At 41.9% G+C, this 26,429-nt stretch overlaps 2 protein-coding genes across 4 annotated transcripts in view; one reads left to right on the top strand and one right to left on the bottom strand.

Moving 5' to 3' along the window:
• Positions 1-326: 326 nt before the first annotated feature.
• On the top strand, positions 327-24,528 carry LOC106752394 (ecdysone 20-monooxygenase). Of its 3 annotated transcripts, none has more exons than XM_014634070.1 (11): positions 327-545; positions 14,007-14,139; positions 15,256-15,393; positions 17,582-17,780; positions 19,353-19,540; positions 19,908-20,106; positions 20,618-20,780; positions 21,227-21,393; positions 21,818-21,896; positions 21,983-22,180; positions 22,740-24,528. In XM_014634070.1, the coding sequence occupies exons 1-11, from the start codon at positions 525-527 to the stop codon at positions 22,851-22,853; spliced, it is 1,599 nt and encodes a 532-aa protein (XP_014489556.1). In that variant the 5' UTR covers positions 327-524; the 3' UTR covers positions 22,854-24,528. The 3 variants fall into 3 exon arrangements, with proteins under 3 accessions (XP_014489556.1, XP_014489558.1, XP_014489557.1); XM_014634071.1 differs by lacking the exon at positions 327-545 and adding an exon at positions 2,309-2,380; XM_014634072.1 differs by lacking the exon at positions 14,007-14,139.
• A 757-nt stretch (positions 24,529-25,285) lies between these two features.
• Positions 25,286-26,429, bottom strand: part of LOC106740555 — a 37,000-nt gene continuing 35,856 nt past the window's right edge. The window contains exon 27 of the mRNA XM_014611720.1: positions 25,286-26,226. Within this exon, the coding sequence (XP_014467206.1) occupies positions 25,969-26,226 (258 nt within the window). The 3' untranslated portion in view covers positions 25,286-25,968. The remainder of the gene's footprint in view (positions 26,227-26,429) is intronic.

Genomic DNA, 26,429 nt, shown 5'->3' with positions numbered 1-26,429 from the left:
TCTCACCCCCCCCACCCCCCACCCCTCCCAACAGCTCGTTCCTCGGTCTCTCTCTGTCCTCTGCTCCTTCTCTCTGCTCCTCGGCGGTTTCTCTCCACCTCCACCAGACCGCCGACTCCGTCTCTCTCCACCTCCTCCACCCCTGCCCGCGCTTTCGGAGTTTTTGGAAAACGCGAGGGTTCCCGAGGAACTTTTTGGGATCAGTGCCGCCGCGGCCGCTCGACGAGTAGGGTATATACGTTCACCGTCGTCGTCGTCGCGGCAGTTCGCGGACGACCACGCGGCTGCTTTTCGCTCTCTCTTTCTCTCCCTCTCTCTCTCTCTCTCTCTCTCTCTCTCTCTCTATTTCCCTCTTTCTCTTTCTCTCTCTCTTTCCCCCAGTTCCCTCAATTTTCCCGCGGTAGGTATCGCGCGGAAAGTCGCGTGGTCATGCGCATTTAATCCGGTTGCGTGTTATCAGTGCTAACGGCTGAGTCTCGATCACATCCACAACGACGACGACGACGACCGCGACGACGACGGGGATGATAACGCGCCTGAAACCCGTAAGTGATTTCCTCGATACATTTTAACGCGTTTCGCGCTCTGATTGCGCACCACGCGGCCGTAGCCTCGTCAAGATTGTCAAGGACACGCGACAACTCGCGCGGCTATTCGAAGGACCCTCATAAAGTCCGATCCAGGATATGCGGAGTGACGAGATGAAAAACGGCGGAACGCGAATCAAATTAAACATAATATTTAATTAACCGAGTGTTTGGGAGACGAATTATTGCGATCTTATAAAATTGCGCGCTTCCGCGCCAGTACGCGTAATTTGCGCTACCTGCGTTGTAATCGAAGTGCGTTTTCTGACAGGATACGGAGAGAGAGAGAGAGAGAATGTTACTCTCTGCGGGATCCAACGGTAATTACAGCGTTCTTAGGTTTTACTCGATCACGCGAGGGAGTTACAATTTCCTCTGCGATATGAATATATGTCATACTTACACAAGTATAATAAATAGCAGTTTAATAAATCATGTTTAATAAATCACTATATCGCTTACGCACCGTTATATATTTCGAAACTCCGCAGGTGCCGCGCGAGAACGCAAATGCGATTAGAGATAGATGGATAGATATATAGAAAAGTTCCGTTTGCGTATACCTTTGAGCTCATTAGTGAGAAGAAATCAAGTTGAAATTTTAGTTTTACATTAAATCTTTAAAGATCTTCTATTGTGCAAAGGAAAGGTTCATTAACAATTAAAGTGCAATTAGTTTAATGGTGTTACACAATAAATTAAGTCATAGGAACATTTAATAAATTCAAAATTCCAATTCGATCTTTCTTGAATCCTTCTCAATAACTTATAATATTATAATATATATATAATATATAATTATACTATATAATATCATAATATATATATATAAATATATAATCATTACAATATACGATTTATTATAAGTTATTTCTACTGAGTAGTATTTTAGCTCTCTATGACTTTTTCCGTTGAACTTTTGGAGATTGGAGATCGGAGAATCTTATAAACATTATCCGTCTTCTATTGTGTTCCTTTGATATTACATGGTGCTACGTAGGAAAGTTATTGCCGTTTTCCACTTGAAGACTTAACGTAGGATCAAAATTTAGACTCGGAAGGTTTCAATTTGTAGCATTTAAAAGAGCACTTATCGTACTTATTTGATGCTATAAATAGAAACTCATTTCCGTTTTCCCCAATTGAAGGTTTAACGTCAAATTAAAAATTTCGACTCGGGTACTGTACCGCGAAAATTTCGCCCAGCGAGGCCGGGTGAAAGGAGAGAAAGAAGGAGGAAGACGCGAGGTAGAAATCGACCGATCGATCGTCCGTCCGACCGATCGATCGATCGATCGATCGGTCGCGAGGAAGAACGCATTCCTGCCGCGGCGATCCCGCTTTTTACGAGACACCCTATAAGATGAACGGCCCGTGTGTGTGCCTTCCTGCGGCCGTCCATTCGTTTTTATCCCAGGACACGACCATCACCAAGCATCACCACCACCACCACCGTCGCGCCATCTCACCACCACCACCACCACCTGTGGCACGAGCACGCGAGCGAGGCGTTCGGGATTTCCGGGTCCGCGCGGTGCGCGCACGCGAGAGCGAGCGTGAGACTCCCGATCGCGTCGATCGCGCGCATCGGCCGATCGGCTCTCGGGGAGACGATCGTCGCCGAACGCGGCGTGTGTACGCGAGAAGAGGAGAGAAATAATTCGGATAAGTCGCCGGAGAGATAGTGCGCGCGCGACGGGCTATGCGCGCGATCCGCTGATCGATATAGAGAAGAAGAGAACGGGCGAGAGAGGCGAGGTGTTTGTCGGCCGTGTCGAAGCTACAACGTCATGGTAATTATGGCAATTAACGCGGCATACCGCGGAGATGTTGTCGAATCGGCTCTTGTCGTTGTCGTCGTTATTGTTGTTATTGTTCCGTTGTGAGAAAGTGCGTGAGGTGCGCTCTCGCGGACGCACGCCCGAATTTTCCGCTCGGATTTTTCGCGTGACGGACAACGCTGCGATCGATCAACTGAGAACGCGCGAATTACCACGAGAGATGATCATCCGAGGATTCCGCGAGTCGCGAAGGGAAGAAGCGGACTGAAGAGTCGTCGGAGAGGAAAAAGAATATCGGAATATCGTTGCGATAGCTCGTCGACCGGCTCGCGTTTGAAACGGATTTGGCTTTTGCAACGGCATAATGCTTCTTATTAATTTTATTCGAGCTGAACGCGGGTAGAGGAGAGCGAAAGCAACGAAAATGTCAGTCGGTAATCGAGATTAGCGAGCGTGATTAGTCGGCTGGAAATGCTTCGATCACATTCGCCTCGGTCGTTTCTTACTTCGGACTGCAAACTGTTTCGAGTTAAACGATTTTAAAACGGACGTTGCAGCGCTCGAAGGTTCGCCCGGCGGAGGGTGAGGTAACGGTTTCCGCTGGGAAAAACGTGGCAGCTTCAGCGGGGAAGGTGACGAACAACGAGTACGAAGTTGACATTTGTATCGGTCTCACCTTCCGCCGGACTCGGTTTTTTTTCTTTTTTTTTTTCACCGAACACATAGTAGATGTTTAAATATAATGTTCATCCACAATCGTTAATTTTGAATAACAGTTTTGTGTGCTCGAACGTAACAAAAGCGCACCTCTAAACTGCGTTTGTTCGTATTTTTCGATCATCACGCTGAGAAAGAAGAATAGAAATTTTGCGAAATAAATATTTCTTGTGTGACATTTTCCTCGAATATTTATGGGTTGGAAAGCAAATTGGACTCTAATAACGGAACGTATAATTTAGTGAAATATACCTAAGTTTTCTTATTGACTGGTTTATTTGATATGGATCAGATTTCATTTCGCCGTGTTTCTTCTGTGTGTGTGTGAAATAAATCTTATATTTCGCGAATAAATTTTTATGTCCTTTTCTTCTCAGTGCACCGAACGTTCGTCTTTTCGATCAAAATTCGCGCACGTTTGTTTCTTCCTCTTCTACACTGCAGAGAAAAGAATTTGGCAATAATTATCCAGACTTGGTTAAATAGTTTCAACCTAATTTTGTTTGGTTCATTTAACCAAATATTGGTCACTTTTGCCAAATACTTTTTTCAGTATGGATTTTTCGCTTCTTATTGTATTCCGACACTTTCTTGCGCCGGTATCCTCATTGTACGCAGCTCGCCGCTCGCTAATGTTTTTCCGGGGAACTCTTCATTTAATTTGCCGGCACATTCGCAATGTCGAGTGGTCGGTCGCAGATCGAGAGACGGTCGTGGCGGTCAATCATTTTATTTGCGGAATGTTAAGTGCCGTTGAGAGACACGCGCGGTAACTTGCCCCGATGCGCGAACGATTACGTACGCGGCCGGAGAATAGACCGTACCGTAAACGTAGGTAATCGCGAAACGGGAATCGCAATTTCGCGAATGACCACGTCATGACGACGACGACGACGACGAGAATGAAGAAGAAGATGAGGGAAGAGAAGAAGAAGGAGAGAAGGGAGAGGAGGTTGAGGAACAACGTTATACGGAAACGGCGAGATGTGTAATTCGCGCCATCCGCGGCGCATCGCGCGCACATTAAACCCGCGGCGCCGCGTGTTTACCGCGCGTTCCGGAAACTTGAAATCGTAAGAACCGTATTTGGAGGTGGCTTCTATAACGCTACGGTGCCGCTTTGTTCGCAAAGGATCGCGGAAAATCGTTGAAAGTTCAGGAATCCGAAGGACGAGAGCGTGCGAGGCCGAATTCACACTTGAGGAGGAGCGCGTTTCGTAAAAATTAATTGATATTAAAAATTAAAAATTAATTCGAATTAATTTGAACTAAAATTAATTTAAAGGAATTAACGCGTATCAAATTAAAATTAACTTGAATTATCTAAAATTACATTAAAAAATTTACTTAGAATTGACTCAGACAAAATTCTTGTTTGGATGTGGACAAGCAATTTTGTTTGCGAGAACCAAAGGTTTGGTTCTCTGAAACGAAAATGAAAAAGATTTGGCTCAGAGAATTAAATTTTCGTTCTCACAACCAAAACATTTGTTTGTCTATATCCAAACAAAAATTCTGTTTGATTCAATTCAATAGATTTTTCAATGTAACTTAAATTATCGGAAATTTGAATTATCCGAATTATCGGTGGGGAAAACTTCGATTTAAAAAAATTAAATTTTAAATTGAATTAAAATAAAATTAATTATTCAAAGATTCATTTCTCCCGGTGGTTCCTCTCCGAGTTCGCGTTCCCCGTTACGTAACTCCCGAAAAGCGTCTCTTGATATTTCGGCAGACAAAATTCGACTGTGAATCTCACGAGAAACAAACGTTCGTGCCACCATTGTTACGCGTTGCGGCTCTCTTCGCTCATCCCGAGATACGACTTCCTTGAACGTGTTATTACGCTGCTCCTGGATCGAATATAAGCAGGGAAAGTACTTATCGGTGGGTTATCAAGCGCAAATAGTCGCCTGTCCGACAAATAGGTCGACCGGCGAGATAATACAGTCGCCTGGATTTGCGTTTCTTCCGCGACGGACCGAGAAGGGGCGCCGATATTTACTCTCCCGCTTTGTCAATTTCACTTTCGGTAAACATTTCGTCTCTCCGCTTCGTTGTATCGAAGCAACACCAACAATTGCGAAAGAGTAAGAGAGAGAGAGAGAGAGAAGATAGGCGATCGCATCTCGCAACGAGTGATAAACATGCGCGCGAATGACGAAATTTTCTTCGAACGGGTCCGCCTCGTCGAAAAGACACCTCATCGCGAAGCGATTTTCCTCGCGGGAAATCCTTGCCAATCTCAGCCGGGAGCGTGACGGTGTGCTTTTAACGCGGATACGCAGTTGATCGTGTCTCCCTGTGAGCCGAACCGTTACACAGAGAAAACCGCGCTTAATGATCCGCGGATGCATAAATACAATGTGTTACGGGCGAGCTAAGAACGTAATTAATTTGTTTCATGCGTGGCTGATAGCCACGCTCGCGGAGATACCGATACACCCGTGCGTACAACACACGCGCCGCTGGAAAAAATGCCGAGTAACGCTAAGCAATAAAATTTATGATTGAGTGGCGCCCGAGAATAGATTACGGTCGTGGCTGCATTATTAACGAGGCGCGCGCACAACATTATTCAGGCCTCTCGGGGTGTCGTTCCTTTAATTGACGGTCGTGCGCGGAACATTGCCGTGCGCCGCGAATTTCCGCGGATGGCTAATTAGCGGATTACTGATTGCTAAGCTAATTAATAAATTGCTAATTAGCAAGCGTTTTCCGCGGGGTTTTCCGTCACCGATGAGGAGCGAGAGGCAGAGTTCAGAGTCGATCCTCATAAAATCCGTACGAAATATCGGGCTTGATCGTCTCGGCCTTTAATATATTTCGATTTGCGTATGTAAAGGCTCTTAAATTTTTCTTACCGATCTATTAATAATAATATTTACTTTGTCGGATATGCGGTAGACATTAGAGAAAAAGGTTTCTTTGGATTTAGTATACGTGTTTGACTTGGGTTTGTTTAATATAAATGACATACTTTAATATCAAATATATTTTGTTTGAATGAAAATATTGTTTCGCTAGAGTAAACCATGTTGTTTAATGAAAAAAAAAACAATATTATTTAGAGGAAATATTATTTGATTTTTAATACAAAAAAAATTATTTCGCTATATATTAAATACTGTTCCAAACTGTTCAAACGAACAAATTTTTTAATATTTTGCTAACGCGTGGAATATTACTTCTTTCAAATAATTTATTGCTTGTGCATAACAAATTGTAATGTGCTGGGAATGAAAATATAAAAGAACTATATTATTTGACGTAAGCATATTTATTGTTTAAGAAACTAAACAGTCCGGTTTGTTGGATTAAACATTCGTTTGCTTGCTCTATTCCAAGAGACGAATTTGTTTCAATTAAAGAGATTTTATCAAATCTTTTTCTCTGTTTACAAGATGCCCTGAAGAAAGAATCGAATTTACCTTGGGCGATTTATTTGTGTCGTGGAAGTCGCTTGTACACAAACTGTCAAAACGCAAAACGCAAGGGCATACCTGCAATGTCTATCGATAACGTCGTAGCACGCGAACAATTCGACAAGACGAGTAAACATTGCAGGACAAGTTGTACGTTGTGATGTCTCGCCGCTTGTACACAATCGGATCTCGCGAGTACCATAAAGCGGATCTCGCAGTTTGCGATTTTGATTTTTAGCCCGACCCACGATAATACGTGTCCTACATATCTTCGATCGCGCACCCGAGTCGAAATTTTACCTACTACCTACTTTAAGTCTAGTTCTACGTTAAATAAATGTTCAAAGTTTTCTATTGTGTTTCTTTGTTGCTATAAATGGGCAAGTTTTCTCCACTTGAAGACTTAATGCAGAACTAAAATTAACCAAATTCCGGAGGACTATATCCCCTTTGTAGCACTGAAACACTTATTGTACCCCCTTTAATACAAACAAGTGCGAACTTATTTCCGTTTTCTCTACTTGAGGACTTAAGGTAGAATTTAAAATTTCGACTCGGCTATAATCTCGAAAACCACACTGCTGCTGCGCCGGTACTTTCGTCGGAAGAAAACCGAGCACGCATGAGCCAAGGAGGCTGTCATTACACGTCACAGCTGACTGAAAGTGGTCTTATGTAGCGCCAGGAATTTGTGACATAAAATTATAAACTACTAAGTTATACGACGCACTCTCGCTCACTCGCTCGTGTTCGACGAGAGAAACGCGTTCGGCTGAGAAAAAATAACAATCTGGCTACGTTGTCGTCGTCATCATCATCGTCATCATCGTCGTCGTAGTCGTTGCGAGTAATCGAGCGCAGCCCAGCCGATTATTTTTCTCGTTCCCCGTTCTTCTTTCACTCTCTCTCGCGCTTTCTCAATTGCTCCGCAGCAATAATACTTTATTTACTTCGGCGGGCGGCGGCGACATTCTGCCATTCCAAAGTCTTCGCACACAATTAGCCGCGCGTTCGTTATCTACGCCGCAAGTACGAGCCCGGTGCTTGCGTGCGTGCGAGCGTGCGTGCGAGCGTGCGTGCGTGCGAGCGTGCGTGCACCATAGCGTGAAATTTGTCCAATTTAATGGGACGAAAATATCTCGTCTGGTTCCCCACTCGGATCTATGCGACGCGTGTTTGCGCTACATATTAATTCAACGATTATCATCTAATTATTACGGAACCCGCGTGATTTCGTCGAAACGGCGCACCACGTGTTCCATCATGTAAAACGTTAAATTACACACACGCACGGGAAAAAAAGTTTGAATATACCGGGTGAATTTTCCAATGAACAAACCAAAACGTTTTGCCTGAAGGGAGCAGAATTTCTGGTTATAATAACCGAATTTGGTTTACGAGAACCGGAAATTTTCTTTCTTTCGACCAAGATGCGTTCGATTCGTTCATTGTCGGGTAAATTTCAACCAAACTTCTTTTCCGTGTGATTATTCGTGTGATTTTTTTCCTTTTCCTTTTCACGATAAATTTCACAGCGATAATTCGGGGTCGACGCGTCCTTCCTTTTTCTTGGGTGTCTTCGATTCCTCTTCATACGTAGTATGGGGTTTACTTTCAGCGAGAGCCCGCGCGCATTTCGCAGCGGAAAATAGAGATCGCACAAGGAGAGATATAGAAAGGTAAAGAGAGAAAAGGGAGCTTTCGACGACCGCATCGGGCACTTTATCTTCTTTCTTTTCGCGTAGGACTGGTTCCGCGAGATATGTAAAGCGATATGTTTCGCTCCGCTCTTTATTAGACCTTTATTAGAGATTCGATCCAAAGCTCGATTCTGATCGGAAAATCGCCAAGCGTTGATTCGTGCGAGCTAAGAATAGTCTATTCGTAATAAAACATAGATTGAACAGGTTTGCGCTGCACGCGCGAATCCTGCAAAAATAGGTGAGCCGAAAGGAAGTAGGCGAGTCGACTATGACAGATTTGCTTCGTGTAACATTGAATTCATATCTCTATGTGTTCACCGGGATTAATTGTAGATCAACTTGCGCGAATCTTACGAATATCTTGCATGTAATATATTGCAGGGACTTCCTCTCGTAAGATCAACAATGCAGTCGGTTTTACACGCGGAATAACAAGCTAATAACCCTTTAATTGCAAGGTTGGAGTCGGGTCCGACCCCATGTTCTGTTTTCTTCATTTTTCATCTAATTGATGTACCAAAAAATAAGTAAAAGAAGTAATATGAATAATATGAATAATATGAAATAATATGAAAAATAACAATATGAAATTTCTTTCTGTTTATTTATAAACGAAAAAATACAATTTATTCATAGATGAACAAAATACAATAAAGTTTACTAACCGACTTTAAATAATTGCAGTAAAACACTTTGTAAAACGCTTTGATGTTCTGAAAATCCAACTTGCCATTAGAAGGTTGACCCTGGACAGTAACATGTTAGACCTACGACGGCTTACACGTGCTTTCTTCCGCTTAGTTCCTCTTCCACTTTTTGCACAAAATGCTATGCCTCACTCTTATTCCTCTATTACTTAGGAAAAAAAATGGTTCTATGTGACTACTGTTATTATCCACTTGATCAAGTGAGATAACTGGTTTCCTGGCAGCGACTAGTCTATAAAAATTGCTGATAAACGTAACAAATGTTAATCGTTCACAAAAGGCCAAGAAATGCAATAAAGCCATGATTTATTTGTATGCGATGTAGGTTCGAGAGGCCTGTGATGTTAATTCAGCGTGAAGATCGCGGGTGTTACTCTCAGAGTTAAAAGAAAACATTACGACACAAAGGGATGCTTTTTTCTATCCTCGCGTTCCAAGCTAATTTTCTCTCGCGATCATAGCGTGCGCTTATCCACCGTCTCACCCACCACACACACACACACGCACGCACGCACTCAGCAGCTACGTTCTTCGGGAGACACCGTTCCTGAAGACTCCCATCGTCGGCAGGTAAGTCTCGTGCTTACGAGATACCGTGCCGGCACGAGACGATACTTACATAGCGGTGTGCTTAATTAACGTCATTAATGAACGAACAATGTAGCCGGTCAAGAGGTTCGGAACGTATCCCGTGTACGCGGAAACTGCTACAAGAAGCGGCGTGGAATGCGCCCGCGGCGGCCTGCCTCTTTCTCTCTCTCGCCTCCGGCGTTTTCCTGTCTGACATGCGAATTTCTCTATTTTTCCGAGCTACCGACTGCGTCTACTATGTCTCGAGCGTTCTCTCTCCGTGAGTCAAACTCACCGTGAAACGTTCGTCGACGAGGGGAGAGAGAGAGCTTTCGGCGCGGTCCCACGGCACATTCTCCGAGCACGAGCCGTGGAATAATACCCCGGACATTGTTTTCGCGACCGACGCGAACTTTACGCGTTGCGTCGAATCACCGCGCATCCACTCGCAAGTGCCGGATAACGTGCGTTATACATACACATATATACACATACGTACAGGGTGTATCTGAACTTTACCGGCAAACTCACAGGATAGATTCTATATAATAAGAAAAATATGTGGAAAAGTCTTAGTAAATATATGTCCTGAAACGCTTAGTTTCTGAGATATGCGCAGAGAAAAAGATTTCTTTGGATCTAATAAAATGTCCTTGATTGAAACATATTTGTCTTTTGGAATAGAGCAGACAAACGAATGTTTGATTCAACAAAGGATGGTTTGGTTTTTAAAATAATCAATATCTTTACATTAAATAACATGTTTCTTATATATTTTGGTTCAAACGTTACATTGGTTGTCACAAAAGCAATAAATTATTTGAAAGAAGTATCATTCTATATTGGCAAAATATTAAAGAACTTTTTTGTTTCAGTGAAACGATACTTAATGTATAGCGAAATCAACTTTTTTAATTAAAAACTGAATATTATTTTTTCTAAATAATACTCTTTTTTTTCCTATCAAATAACATGGTTCATGTTGAAGCAGCAACATTTTCACTCAAACAAAAAAATATTTGATATTAAATTATATTGTTTATATTAAGTAAGCCCAAATCAAACAATTTAAATCGTGTTTTAAATCGTGTTTTAAACGAATGAATAACTAGAGCATACTGTTATAAATATTATTCAAAATGTCTGCTTTCCTTTTATTAACGCATAATTGATATCTGTAGGATAAAGACGCGCGTGTTCGAATATTGCTTCATTATTTACAATGTGTCGCAATGAATGATTCCTTGGTTAATATTCAACAATATAAAAATTGATAGGTATTCTCTTCAAAAACAGGTAAAAAAGTTTCATAATAACATTTTCAACCTGTTATTGTATGCTGATAATAATTTCTCTTTAAGTGAAGGCGTTTCGCAGATTTTAAGCCTCCATTTTTTTTTATGACATGCTATATTTTTTTATCCTTAATGAATTAGCAAATGTTCAAACAATTCCAACGACTTATAGTACAAGATCATTTAGCATTAAATAAAGGATTAAAAAAATTATTCTTACGTCATAAGAGATGCTCGAAGCGATGCCCGTTTGCTTCTGTAAGATTGCTTATGCAAGATTGCAATTATCGAATGCCTGAAGCACTTATTATTACTTCCAGTATGGTTGGCTTTTCTTGGTGCACAATATTTTTTTAGCGAAATTCCTGTGCTCTGTAGAATGTGTTATCTCTGAAATTAGCGAAAATACTCGAGGTGAACAAAGTTATTGCCCCACCCTGTACGTACATACAGATCGTTCGATCCTTCACCCTTCGTTACTCACTGTACGGCATCGCGCGGCCCGCAATTACACGGTTATCGCGATATCGTTTAACTATTTTCTCCCCGATCCGTGTAACAGCTCCGATACCGAGCCGGTGACTCAGCGCGGGGGAGAGAGAAGGCGAAAGAAAAAGACAGAGAGAGAGAGAGAGAGAGAGGGGGGGAGAAAGAGAGTGTGAGAGGTGAAGAAAGAGTGGGATCATCGGGGCAACACGCGTTATCGGTGAATTGCAAATAGAGGAATCGCGGTCTGCAAATAACACTGGGGCACTCAGTCAGCTCGCGAGAAGATCCGCGAGCGCGCGGCTGCTGCTGTCCGCTTTCTCGCCCTTTATACCGTCGTCCACTTCGCACTCTCGCCTTCTCCTCCCGTCCCTCTTCCGTCTTTCTTTCTTTCTTTTCGCCATCTTCGGTGAGAGCCGGCGGTCGCGAAAATGCGCGAGCCTCGCTCCTCTCGCACCACCACCGGCTCGCATCACCGCGTCCTAGTGCTGAATCGAAACGCGAGTGCCCCGTCGAATCCTCGCGCTTCGAAACCGCCGCGAGAAACCCTCGTCGGCCGTGATTGACTCGAGCGAGTGTCGGCCGCGCGAGATCTGCGAATTGCGGAGCGAACACCTGTCGTTCTGTCGGCCGTATCATAGAGAGAAAGAAAGAGAGAGAGAGAGAGAGTGAGAGAGAGAGAGCTTACCGTGGGTATTACTGATCGAGTACTGTATATGGGAAAAAGGAATTAACTGTCCATACGATACAACTAAAATTTAGTTACCAAGCCTAGTTTCTTAGCAGTGGGAGCTGAAAACTAGGACCAGTGTTTTCCTTCGAAGGCTTTGACACTCGTATTACGAATCTCCGAATATTCGGCGTTTGTTATTCGATATTCGAAAATATCAAAGCTTCGAAACATCTGAATTGTAAGATTTTCTAACTATGTAATATTTGATATATCCATTTATTTACAAAAGTTCATTTGCAACATCTCTCAATATTCCCGGAGTAAAATATATATAAACGTTAGTCTACAACATTCGCAAGATTGTACTCTTTGGAGCTTCGCAACATCGAAGATTACAGCTTTTGAAAACGAAGCTTTGAAGCTTCAAAATTATCGAAGATCAACAGCCCAACTAGGTATAGAAACAAAAAAAATTAACCTAAATTAATTAAACTCAGTTTTATTATATTATAATAGCTAATTTTTACCTCTGGAAGCTAGTTTTTAGTTGTGGCAGTTAGTTTTTAGCTGTGGGGCTACTTTTTTTTTCGTGTATTATACGAATATTCGAATATACGAATATTCAAATCCTCCAGTCCGTTGGACGAGAACCGTTCACGAGAGATCGCACTTCCGGTAACTTTCCCTCCAGTTTCTCACGCTCGTGAAAATTCCTAATGAACGACCCGATTACGCGATTTCCTGAAACAGCGATTCGCACGAAAAATAGCGAGACCACCGTCTGGAGGTCGAGCGGCGTACAAAGTTCACCAGCGCGACCGGTCGTGTAACACGTCAAATGAGCGCGCGTATTGTTCGCGAGGGTCGAGTATTAGAATCAAATGACCGGGAGAAAAAATGAATTTCGCCGGGAAACGAAAACCCCGAAGAGCGAAGCGTCCACGCAGCTAATCGGCCGATCCGATCGACCGATGCTCTTCACTGTCGCAAAGATTAACACGTCGACTACCACATTAATTTCCATTTCATTATTCAACTGAAGTTTAAATGGCCAGATACGCGGTAATAAATACAATTTGAATATATAATCTCTGTAATTCGGCAAATATATACATTTCGTTCATTTATTCAACCAATATATAACATTATTTATTTAAATTATTTATTCATCGATACTCTTTCTCGTTTCAGGCTTTTATTGGTTATATATTTCATTCGTTATATTTGCTGTTGATTGCGCGTTTTATATGTAAATTAAATGTTTCAATAATTTTTAATTTTTACTTACAAAGTTTCACATACGTATTAAATGGAATACAATTAAATGTATAAAATTTAAATTATAAAATATATAATATTTAATAGAGTACAAATAAATATATGATCCATACATAATAAAAGTAGAATACAGATAATAGATAAATGTAGATGTATAGAAAAAATAATTTATAATCTCCTTTAATGCAAATTTTTGTATTTTCTCTTTTCTCACTTTTTAAAATTACGTACTGAATCTTTATTTGTAATCGACGTACCGAAGGGAATCCTCCTGTAAATAAATAGATAATAATGATAATTCTTTTTCAACGAAGACGCGGCGGTATATTACAGCGCCAATCACCTGCGAGCCCCAGTCGAACGTGTTAATCATGATGGAATCGCTGAGAAGACGTGGAAACTCAGGACGGGGTAGATTCTTTCTCCTCTTGCCGGCGCGCGCTCGTCGCCGGCAAACGTATCCAAATAATGATTCAAAACGAGCTCAAGCGAAGCGGGGTTTACGCACCCGACGTTTCACTTACGCGCCGTCCGTACTATATCTACGGTGACGTGCTCGCGCGCGAGGAGACAAGTGTTTCGCGCGCGGTAACGAGATAATCGAGGCGGCGGGCGGCTCACTGCGCGATCACGATAAGAGAGAATTATTCTTCGCGCTCCCGCGCCACGCGCGGAATCCGCGACGTTCGGCGGCGGCGACGGATCACGATCGCGAGAAAGAGCGAGAAAGATCGCTGTTCACGCACCGCTTCTTTACCGACTATCTCGTCCCTCGGCACAGGATTTCAATTGGAAGATGCTGTCCGGAGCGTGGTTCGAAACAATCGCGACGATATTGCTCACGATTCTGGTGTTGGCCACTGGCTGCCGGCCGCCCTGGTGGTTTTGGAACAGGAACAACAATGGCAATTACGGTAAGCCCGTGGTAGAGACGCGATTCTCTCCTCCTGTGTCCCGCGATTTCGCGCCTGTGTGTCGATCTTGCCGTTTCTCTCCTTTCTTCCGCGTGACCGAAAGTTTCATCGTTGTGCTCTCTCTTCTGCGACCGGCAGAACTATGCTCGCTGTCGCGTCTTTTAACTTGTGATTTTCTATTTTATTTCTCGCCTGTTCTCACAGCGACCGGTTGCTCAACGCTTTACCGTCACCGCGACAATTTAACCTTCGAATAACAAGGTTCATGCGGTCGCATGTGCAACAAGATGGATCAGATCCGACCGATAGAAGCATTTTTTTAGTTTTTTCAACTAATTTCTTCGACTAGACACTTGTTATTCTCACAATAATAAGTCAGAAAATATTTTAAAGTAAATGAAATATATCAAAATAGATGAGATACCTGAAATATAATGCTTCAGTTTTTAGCTTTTCAATTAATTTTTTTCGACTAGGCTCTTTTTATTCTTACAACTAGAAAATATTTAAAAATAAATGAGATATATCACAAAATATGTAAAATACCTGAAATATACCTGAAATAAATTCATTTTTTAGTTTCTTTAACTAACTTTCTCGACCAGGCACTTTTTATTCTTACAATAAGTCAGAAGATATTTGAAAGTAAATAAAATATATCGCAAAATATCTGAAATACAACGGCTTCTTAAGTAAGTATTAAAATATAGTCGGGTCCGACCCAATCTTGTTATTCGAGGGTTAATTATTCCAGATAATGCATACTTTAATTATTCTGGATAATGATTTCTTTCTTCGCTTTCCGTGTTTTCGGCGCTGTCGCGCGAAAGGATAAGATGAGACATTAGACTGACGCAAAAGCTTCGTCGAACACGGTCGTGAACGAGATTACACCACGATTTCGTAACGTTTGTTAATCAAAGTAGTCGCAGTAGCCTTAAACTCTCATCGCCTGGGAGGAGAAACCTCTCGTTTTTCTCCTGTTCGAAAAAATTCGAGAGAAGTCGAAGCGACGAAGCTTTTGCACCTGGGTAATCCATCGTCACCTCCGTCGACGAGTCACTTTCCTTGCTTTCCGCCTGGAAGCTTTTTCGGCACGCTCAAATCTGTTCACAGATACACGCGACAAGAGCAGGAAGTTCAAGACGGCGCGCGACGTGCCGGGCCCACTTTCCCTACCGATTTTGGGCACCAAGTGGATCTACTACCGTTGCGGCAATTACTGTATGAACAAGATTCACGAAGCGTACAAAGGTAAGGACTTTGGCCTTCGCACCCTTATCGATCGCGCAAGACGCTCCTTATTGTTAGGCGCCGGTTAGGCTTTCTTTGTGCGCCTCTTCGGCTCGACCGGTGCTAATGATATCTCAAGGTTGCGTTGCGGGGAATAAGAGGAAGGGGGCGAATGCGAGAGAAAAAGAACAAGAGAATGAGAGATAATAATGAGAGAAAAGAAAGAGGAAGGGGGTAAAGGGGCTGGGATGACGCGTGTGAATATGGCTCATTATGTGCTAATTAACAGCCGTGACCCCTCTCCTTCCCGCTCGACTCGAGGATATGTTGACAATTATATTAACGGATTATACGCGCTTGTCTTACGAAAACAAGGATAGAGTAAAATCAATTTTATTATGCTCTAGGATAAATCCTATAAGAGCGATCATTTAGATTAATACTTGATAAAGATGCAGACACATTGAGAAATTTGAATTTTGTTGATGCGACTAAATAGGTTTCTTGGTGCAGTCGTCGCAGGAAAGGCAGGAAAATGTAAGAAAAATGTAAGAAAAGTGCAACTAAGGTATCACAAATTGATCGACGATATGCAATGTTGATGCATCGCAGATGATATACATAAATGAAGTATCGTAGATAATAGTTTATTATTATGTAATAGTAAAGACGCAGAACAAGAACCTGATTCTGAGGGGTCACCTGCACTCTGAAGTTTGAAATAGTAGCTATAGCTGGCTGGTTTAAATGATGTTATCGATAGCTTTTTAAATGCCGAAGACAGCGAGTTCCAGTTTCTAATTGTTTGCGATTAAAAACAATTTATGAAAAGTACTAATACGATATATAGACATAAGTAAATAAATAATCAGATCTTAGTATTGATGAACGTTCGCAGGCTTTAGCTCGATAATACGGATGTTTTCGAATGTAAGATGAAATGTCAGTAGATAGAATAATACATACATAAAGCAAGATAGGAAGTGTACTTTCTTGTAAGGAATCTTGAATCAATCTAAATTAAAATAATATTGCGAAATATGAAATAAGAGGGAGAAAAAGAGAGAGAATAGAGTAGAATAGATATATTTAGAAGTAAAATAGATTTGTTATTGTTGGGGTTTTCCATTTTAACATAGAATGGTTTATATAAAAGATGCATAATTCAATATAATCAATCAAAGATATGAAAAAATTAAGAAAGCAAAGAACAGAGAGAGAGAGAGAGAGAAAGTCGCGCGTCGTTGAACCGTGCGAACGGGACCCGCATATATCTTTAGAGGGTCAGGGTCAAAGATACCTACGGTATCTTATCAGCACAGTGAGTTGCTAAAATTATGAGAGGGTGAGAGAGAGAGAGAGAGAGAAGAAAAGGAGAGAGTGTGGAGGGAGAGGAGAGAAAAGAAGGCGGGGAGGAAAAGGAAGAAAGAAGAAACTGTGAGCTCTGAAAGATGCTGCGCTTATGTCATGTCGATTAAAAGTACATAACAAGCAAAGTTAGTTTGAATTCCATCGGATAGGTGTGATGTAAACTCGATCGCGAGCCTCGATTGTTGCGTAAACTCGTAAATTTATCTCACCGAAGTTCGTTGCTACCAAAGCGAAGCGATCAACACTCGCAAGGGGCGAAGATATTCAGTAGAAATTATTTAGGATAAAACCGAGATAATTTTTTTTCCTTGGTATTATGATATGATAACAAACAATAAGCAAAAGAAACGAAAGAAAAACATTGGTCGGTTCAATTATAAATATTATCGAAAGATGCGCAAAAAAATATAACACACACCCTGTAAATTTCTCGGAGTGAAATGTCATTCGAAACAAGTGAAAATTCACTCAAACATGTTTGGAGAATGCGTGAAGAAAATAAATTGAGTCTTTCTCGAGTCGATCTACCAACTTGACCCGAGTGTCAAGCGGCAAATTCGGCAATTTGCGAAGAGAAATCTCCAACGTATCGCGGTTAACTACTATAAGCTCGTCGTCGATTGGAACTTCATCTATTACGTCGGTACATGCAGAAAATTATTGTTGAACAATGTGACATACTCTCTCTCTCTCTCTCTTTCTCCTCTCTTCCTCTCTGATATTACAATTTACTAGACTTGATACTTTGTCGGTTCATGAATGTTTATACCTTCAAAAAAAAATTCTCTGCGTATATATGATATTTTAACATGGTTCGTTATCACTGATTCAAGAGTAGATCTGAATCGGCGATATGGAGCGTTATGCAAGGAGGAGGCATTGTGGAACCGTCTCGTGATATCCCTGTTCTCCCGTCCCGACATCGAGAGCATTCTCCGGCGAAGTTCGAAATATCCGCTTCGTCCACCGCAGGAAATCATATGCCACTACCGGAGAACCCGACGCGATCGCTACACCAACTACGGCATTGTCAATGAGTGAGTAAAGCTGGTTAGCCGGTTAGTCGCACGAGTGCTCGCGTGCCCGCGCTCCTTCTCTCTCTCAGCCGGCGCGGTTACGTTGCAGCGCCGTATCGGGGTCAAGTTTAAGGTTGCGTGTAATTTCGGTTCGTGTAACTCCGAACTGGCGTTATATCCGCGCGTTATATTCGCGGTACCGAATCCGATGGGTCAACGGTGCTGATCGTCACGTTGATTTCACTCGAATTGACCAAGTGTATTAATTAGGTGTTATCGGTATTGACCGCGTGAGGAATATCACGCGCGCGTGCACGCGTGTTATGCGCCGCTAACGTTCGCTAATGACGACGGCTTGACCCTTTGTTGCACAAATTTTTCTGTTGAACATATTTCGCCGAATTTTAATGCGTGTTTTTTTGAAGGTCGCTGATTACAAATCTGAAGTCAAAATTTTAAAAAATCGTCAAATGAATCTAATATGGCGAATTTTTAAAAATTATTTTTTTTCAAAATGTTGCCAACGTTGTTAAATAGAGATATTTTTATTCTACAACTTTTATATGAAACATTTCTTGATATCTAGAATAGTTTTTAAGATGTAAGAAAAGAAGAAGTCAAAAACCATTTCTGCATATGTAAGGGGTGATTTCATCCATCAAAACTATTTTTTCGCATTAATAATTTCATAAGAAAGATAAAACACACCCTCGCGTTTGTGTCGGAAGTTGAGGAGTTTATACATTTGTCTTATGTTCGAGCTTCAAAGTATGATGAAATGCTTTAGGAAACCTGAAACAGAATCACGCGTTTTGACTTTAGATTAAATGAGAAAAATCAAGATTCGCGAATCTTTCTTTTCATAGTTTTGCAACGTATTTGTAATTTGCAATTTTCATTTTAATAAAATATATGTTAACAAGTCCTGTGCCAAGCGTACCGTTTCTTTTCGATACACGCTGAATTTGATCACACGTCAATTGATATTTTTGTCATTAAGAGACAAAGTACAGTAAAATAATTTGTCTTATCACCCATTTGTATATATATATATATATATTCTGTTATCATGTTTATTTATATCGTTTATCAAGCTTCGCATCGTGTACCGATTTCGACGACGTGATAACGCGGCGTGAATTGAAAGTCGCGTAAAAACAGTGCGGCACGGAACATGTTAAACATGAATTATCTTATGACTCTGTCCCCCCTCTCCCCCGATAATGTTTATTTTTCATAAACGCAGACTAAGAATGATCTAGACTCGAGAAAAAATTTATCATATATAATATATTGAATATGTCTATATATAAAAATATATAATTATATGTTAATATATTTACTTATATATAATCATATAAAACTCATAATATATATATATATTTTTTTTTCCTCGGGGAGAAAAGCTCTTCGATCGTTTAATTCGCAAATGACAAAAGTGTGGAAAAGAAGGACATCTTTCTTGAGAGCTTCGTCTCGATACAGATTTTTATTCAGCTGCTGAACCGGAAATACGTCCGTTAGTCCGCGAAACTATACGATTCGTTTAGGGACACGAGAATTACGATCGACTAATCAGTGGTATCCCGACAGACAAGGCACGACATGGCATAATCTTCGGGCAGCCTTAACGCCTGAACTCACCGGTGCCAGTACAGTGTTCAGTTTCTTTCCGGCACTCAATACTGTCACCGACGATTTCATCGATTTAATTCGTAGAGGAAGAACGGGCACCACCGTGAGAGGCTTCGAGGAGATGGCTTACCGAATGGGTCTCGAAAGTAAGTTGTCCTTTCTGTGCTTCGCCGTGTACGAATTGTCGGACGATTCACAGCCAGACGTTATAACTGTTGATTAATTTTGTTGTTAGTTAATCCTAGGCACCGGAACGCATTTTTTCGTGACGTCAGCGTGCAAAGTCTCAACATTCTCTAATTAGGGGAAGGGTGTAACAAAATATGGGGCGGTTTCAAATGTTAAAGGGAAGAACTGTAGTTGAAAATCGAAATATTGATTGAATAATCGTCAATAATGTTAGCAGATACATCTGAGAGCACGTACTATTAGTTTTAACACCCTCACGTTCAAAGGTTACGATCATTCTCGGACGGCCATCGATAACGCGATAATTTCTCGCTCCGCTTATAGGCACATGTACTTTGATCCTGGGACGTCATTTGGGCTTCCTTAAACCGGATTCTAGCTGCACGCTCACAACTAAATTAGCGGAGGCGCTCAGAGTTCATTTCACAGCCATGCGTGACGCCTTTTACGGTCTGCCGTTTTGGAAGCTGATGCCGACATCCTCGTACAGGCGACTGATAGAGAGCGAGGACACTATATACAAGTACGTGTGGTGGTGCGATAGACGGTCGATTGGCATCTCGTACATAAATTGAATCGCCGCCCGATTCGACAACTGTACAGGGTGTCCCGGATTGTCTTTCGTCTACGAGCTCTTCGGTCGACTCGGAGGCGATTTTTTTTTTGAGAAAAAATATCGAGAGACTAACGGTTTGCAAATTTGAAAAATGATAACGAAAGCTTCGAGATGTTCATTCTCTTCGACGGATCTGTGATTTAATTTAATGCGTGATTTAATTAATTAGATGCCAGTTACATTAGACGTATATACCTTAACAATGCAATAAGCGCAACTTTTCTTACACACACTCTACATTTTTTTCGAACCAAATTCCATTCGAAAAACAGAGTGTGATAGCTTTGGCATGACGCCTGGTATACAAAGATGTTTATTACCGAACAAAGTCGGAAGCGTTCACGATGATTGACGATCCTTCTCGACATTCCTGCTAAGGAAGAATCGACTATTTCATTGTTCCTTTCTTCCTACTTAGCGTCATCTCGGAGTTCATCGAGACGACTATGAGGGAAAAAGTGGACGACGCCCAAGACGATTCCATCGAGGCGGTGTTCCTATCTATTTTACGGCACAAGGATCTCGACATGAGGGACAAGAAAGCTGCTATAGTGGACTTTATCGCGGCGGGAATACACACAGTAAGGAATACACCATATCGTATTTTTAACATATCAGAGGCTCATGAAAGTTTGCCAGATTGTCGATTGCTTCAACGGTTCGAAAGACTTTATAGGCGCGAAATTAAACAATTACCCGAAAGGTGGCAGATATTTTTATGCAGATGGCACTTGTATCGTTTCGTTATTATCAACAAAACAAAGCTGGCTAAAAATCCGACGAACTTTTTCGCAGGCCTTTAATATATTGTTGCGCGGGGCAGCCGATTCGAAAACGCGGCCACGAATGAAATTTAGTTTCTAAATAAATTAAATGTTTGTAATAAAATTACAATTAAAATAATTTAGATAAATAATAGTTGCATCTTTTGATATTTTTTTCGGATTTTCAACTGAACTGACTTTTATCGTTCGTCACTTGCGCGATTATGACGGTTTAAAGACACGCACACGTTGCGCCTTTACAGCTAGGCAACACGCTGGTGTTCCTTTTCGACATGATTGGCAGGAACCCCGAGGTACAAGCAACTCTTTATGAGGAAGTGCGGTCTTTGGCGCCTCCTGGCTGCGACATCAGGGTGGAGGATTTACGAAAGGCGAAGTATTTGCGCGCTTGCATTATGGAATCTTACAGGTACGTCCATCTTTTCACACGTCGGTACAGTTGTTTCTCTTCTTAAATTTACAAACCATGAAAACGATTCGCTACGTGTCAAAGACACAAACGCACTCTGGAGATTCCTCTCTCTTCGATACAACATGAGTTTTCGCGTTAATTGATAATATAAATTTTCAAAAATTTGTAGTAATAAACAACATATACTTTCTTCTTGTCTTGGCATAAAAATATGAAGTATCCGTGAACGCATTATGTTACGTAGGCATGTTTGATTTATGCACGTTTCAGAATTTTTTTGCGTAAATTTATGATAATCGTGAAAATGACTTGACGTATCAAAAACACAAACGGACTCGGAGATTCCTCTTTTTCCGTATTGACACGAAAATATAAAAAATCCGTGAACGTGTTGCGTTACGTAGATTGATGCGTGTTTCAGAATGATGCCGACGGCACCGTGCATAGCCCGCATACTAGACGAGCCTGTCGAACTGAAAGAGTATCGCCTCGAACCCGGGGTAAGTTTTAATTTGCTTTTAAATCTCCACGGACGCGCCTCGTGCACTGTAGGAACATAGAGTACAATTCGTTCTCGCGATTTCAGACAGTAGTATTATTGCACACGTGGATTGCGAGCATGAACGAGGAGAATTTTAAAGATGCATCCAAATGCCAGCCAGAGAGATGGCTGAGACCGACGGTGCCCATGTCACCTTTACTGGTAGCGCCTTTCGGCGTCGGCAGAAGAATATGTCCGGGAAAACGATTTGTGGATCTCGCACTGCAGCTTATCCTAGCGAAGGTATGCGCGCGCACAGAGTATAACGAAATAATAATGAAGAAACGAAAATATAGGGGAAAAAGAACGAAGCAAATTGTCGAAGTCATGGCATGAATTGATGAAGTTCTAATGGGCTATTCAACAATTACGTTACGCGAAATTTTGATATTTTTTTACTTTTCCTCCTCCCTTTCTCCCCTTTGTCACAAAGTGTTTGTCCCCTCTCAATATTACGTAACATATAAAATTAGCCCCCTTCCCCTCCCCCCTCCCCCATATCGACACATAGAATAAGAAAAAGCAGCTTATATTGTGAGTAGTAATTATTAAACTACGCATTACTATCTTTTTCTAAGATACAAGTTATTTTTACGCACAATATCAAATGAATTATTTTATTTTATAATTTTCATCGGTAAAAGCCTTCCCTCTCTATCATCAGGCTAATAGTCTCCCTTCCCCCCTTTCCCCCTGGTGGTGTAACGTAATGATTGAATGGACCCTGAGGGTTTTTTGAGGAAATTCCCAAGGATTCGCGGCTTATTGTCCGCGTCTATGTCACTCATCGATTTTTATTCAGATCGTCCGGGAATTCGAGATCGTCGTCGGGGAGGAGCTCAACCTGCTGTTCGAATTTATCCTGGCGCCACAGGGCCCCGTGTCGTTCGGCTTCCGGGATCGAGAGCTGAACTGATCCGAATCCGAATTTATTAATCTCGCGATCGTCCGCGTACGACGATTGGGTAAATCGTCAATCAGGCGGGCCGCGAGCCGTTCCTCGCGCAAGTTCCGGTCTGAATGAGCGCGCGCGTGCGTGCGCGCTGTTTTTCATCCGATTGATTTCTCAACTGAGTTAGTTATTTTACGTTTGTATTATTTGAAATATTTTTTAATTCGTTGAAAGGAACTTCGTTCGTCCGTCGAGGGTATTCCTCATTAATTGTGCTCTAATGTTATTATATTTATATTTAGTTGTAAGCGCGTAAGCGATTTGGGTTCCCTTACCTTTTAAGACATTGACGCACATTGCTTGCAATGCCCTGTATTACACTGTGTGCCACGCATCTCACGATCGTCAATTCTTTCATCAGTCATATTTTCGGGGGGGGGGGGTTTCTTTCTTTTTCTTTCTCTTTCTTCTTTTTCATTTATGCGCTGCGTGCAGTCGAAGCCGCCGCTGCGCGTCGGTCGAAATTGCGCCGGCGGTGTTTAATTCCTTAACGCGCCCGCGGGTGTCTTAGTAGCCCTACTAAGTTTTATCTACGATAACTATTCAATATTAATTACGAAAGTACGAAAGGTAGCGCGACGAGAGAGTGCCGAATGAGAGCGTGATTGAGAAGAAGAAAAAATTTCAAGTACGCGGTAAAAAGTCTTGCGTTAAAGACGATTCAGATCACTGAAACTTTTTACGTTACTTTAACGTGGGGAATACCTTGAAGAGCGCGGAAATATGTGTTAAAAAAATTAACATATTCACCTCGTTGAAATAACGGAAAAATTCCAGTCGATCGTTATCGGCATGAAATTTTTCACTGTGTAGCGCGACGAATTTTTTTGCGATTATCGTGCGGTAATCAAAACACTCGGATACACGAAGAATATCGATCCCGTGATCGTTGTATGGAAAGTAACGCAATGAAATTGCGACGTTCATTCATCGGCAATCCGTCCGGATTTTCTGTTCTGCTCCGGATTTTCGAGAGAACGTTTCCTCTGCCAAACAAATCGAAAGCAGTAACTGGGACGACTGAGTCAACCCGCGTGGAAGAGTAAATTCTTCATTTGCGGTAGCCGGTGTTCCACTCCGAGATTACACTCTCTCCAGAGAGAGAGAGAGAGAGAGAGCAGCGCGCGCGAGATATTAATTCTAATCAATTCATTTTGTAATTATTCATTTCCACAAGCTGCAGAACTGAATTCTCCGTTCACGGCGAGAGTGAGACGATCCCCGATGGGTCGCCGATTGACGGGTCGGCGGCCCATCGATTGACTAGCTGTGGCCGAACGTTATATTTACATTACTACGTACGCAAGAAGAAGAAGAAAAAATGATTAGTACGCGAGGATTTGTAACCGCTACACACACACACACACACACACACACACACACACACTCACACACACACACACACATACACACACGTTGACTATCGAGGGAAGACGTCGCTTCCTTCTGGGATTAATATGCTACTTAAGAAAGCGCCGGAGGCTGAATCCGTACCTCCGACATGTGATCTCATCATTCGAAACAACCCCCCGTCGAAGCGCGGTTTTTTTTCATACAATTTGAAAACGGATCGTTAATGCAACATCCATGTACATAAAATGTATGTAGATATTTCTTGTTGAATATAATGAATAAAGTATGAGGAAGTATGCATTGCGAATCAACGCGCATTATTCTACGATTCACGATTATTCCACGAGAGAACCTCACCTTTCCCTTCTCTCCTCCTTCCGCACATTATGAAACATTTCGTACTTGTGTTGAAATCGGTCCTTGTTTTTGTATCAAATTTTTAACATACCTATGTGTCAATTCAACATATTATGTTGACGCACAATTTTTCACTCTCCGTGAAATTCGAGTCGATCGCGAGATTTCGATTCATAGGTTTCATTTGCAGCCTGCCACAAATGAAAAGAACCGATTTCACCATGTTTTATGTTGTTTGCATTTGTAAGTTACTACGAAGTCACCCTTTCGGTAAAAGCACTGCCGGAGGGACTTATCCTTTTCTCACTGATACAAATTGAGGTTCTTGGTTCCACAATCACTTTGTATTATCGTGACTTGTTAATTTATTGCGTCGGACGTATATCCTACGGTACAATTATATCTTGTTAACGGTAAGAATTATATAATACGTATATCGTACATGCACATTAGTCGAGTATGTTACACAGTATGCTTTAAATATATATATACTCTAGGGTATACCGGAAAGGAGGCCAACCCCCGGAATTTGGTTGGCGCGAAACGTAAAGATCGGGGGCGCTCCTTCGTGGTTTTCCTTGGTCACAACATGGACGTCGCGTAAAGCTGCGAATAGATTTGATTATTTGATTATTACTTTCCCTTGGTCTGAGAACTTGCATTGTTTGGTGCGTGTGTGCTTTGTGTTTGTACGTGTACATGTGTGTATGTATGTGCGTGTGCGTGTGTGTGTGTGTGTTGGTAGTGCGCGTATCAGAGGAATATGGTCTCTGCTTATTTTGTCCCTCGGCGCTGCGAAGGGACGATTGTATATGTACTAAAATAATTGATAATTCGTTATCTAATTTTGCGGGCTAATATAGCGATAACGCTAACTCTCGATCGGCTGTCCGCCCAACCGATCGTCGTTCTTATCCAGTAAGCGAGAAATCATCAACACTACGTTATTACAACAATGATATTTTATAACATGTAATATTTTCAAATATGTAGTTCTTTATGTTGTGTACAACGTCACTGTTAACGATATTTGTAACAACATGAAAAATAATAATACACTATGATTTTCGTATTTAAGAGTACTATATCATCAAATAACAATTAAAAAACACATAAAATATTATGTCGAAATGTGCTTATAAAATTCGCATAAAATCAATGTTTCGGGAAATTGATTTAATGTTTCTTGCTTACTGGGCAGGATTTTGATATTGGCTACGAGATCGTCGAGGAGACCCGCTGATTTCGTTCTATGTGATCTCGTTATTTGTCGAACGTTGTAATTGCTAAGCCGAGTCGACTGGGATCTCTCGACGGCGTCGCGATGAACGACAAGATGACAAGTTTCCCCCGGACGAAAGAAGGGATATCACTTGACCATAGCTTTGATGCTCTTGGGCAGGTTCGGTATGGAACCCTTGTTGACGCTGGCGGCCGTAGGCCGCATAAAGCTGTGGCTCTTGGCGCCGGCAGCTCGCGGCTGCACCAGCTTGCTCTTCGTGACGGACGTCTTGTCGCCGACCGGTCGACCGTTCACGATCGACTGCTGGCCGACGCTGCTGCCGCTGCTGCTGCTGCGCGAGGCGATTGGCCGACCCTTCGTGACCTTCGACACGTCGGGCATCACCTGTGTGGCCAATGTGTCTCATGAGAGGCCTTGAATGAAATTCTAAAGGCGTTTTACCGCACGGCTATTCTGAAAAGCGTGTTATTCCTTCCCGTGTCTCGCTTGAGAAACGTCCGTCGAAACTTGAGATCTCTTCTCGGCGAGAGGAAAGATTTTCCCCGGGGAAACTATTTTCGATGGTCGGTGAGAGAATGCGCCGCGAA

Source organism: Dinoponera quadriceps, unplaced genomic scaffold (genome assembly GCF_001313825.1).
Source record: "Dinoponera quadriceps isolate SergipeBrazil2010 unplaced genomic scaffold, ASM131382v1 scaffold396, whole genome shotgun sequence".
Taxonomy (NCBI): Eukaryota; Metazoa; Arthropoda; class Insecta; order Hymenoptera; family Formicidae; genus Dinoponera; species Dinoponera quadriceps.
Note: the sequence above shows the minus strand (reverse complement) of the source record. Positions and strands in the feature narration are given on the sequence as shown.

What these genes read in the sequence shown, in the direction of transcription:
- LOC106752394 (XM_014634070.1), top strand. Translation starts at nt 525, where the DNA reads ATGATAACGCGCCTGAAACCC. An exon ending in TGATAACGCGCCTGAAACCC is followed by an intron (nt 546 to 14,006) that starts GTAAGTGATTTC and finishes CCCTCGGCACAG; the next exon opens with GATTTCAATTGGAAGATGCT. An exon ending in GATTCACGAAGCGTACAAAG is followed by an intron (nt 15,394 to 17,581) that starts GTAAGGACTTTG and finishes ATTCAAGAGTAG; the next exon opens with ATCTGAATCGGCGATATGGA.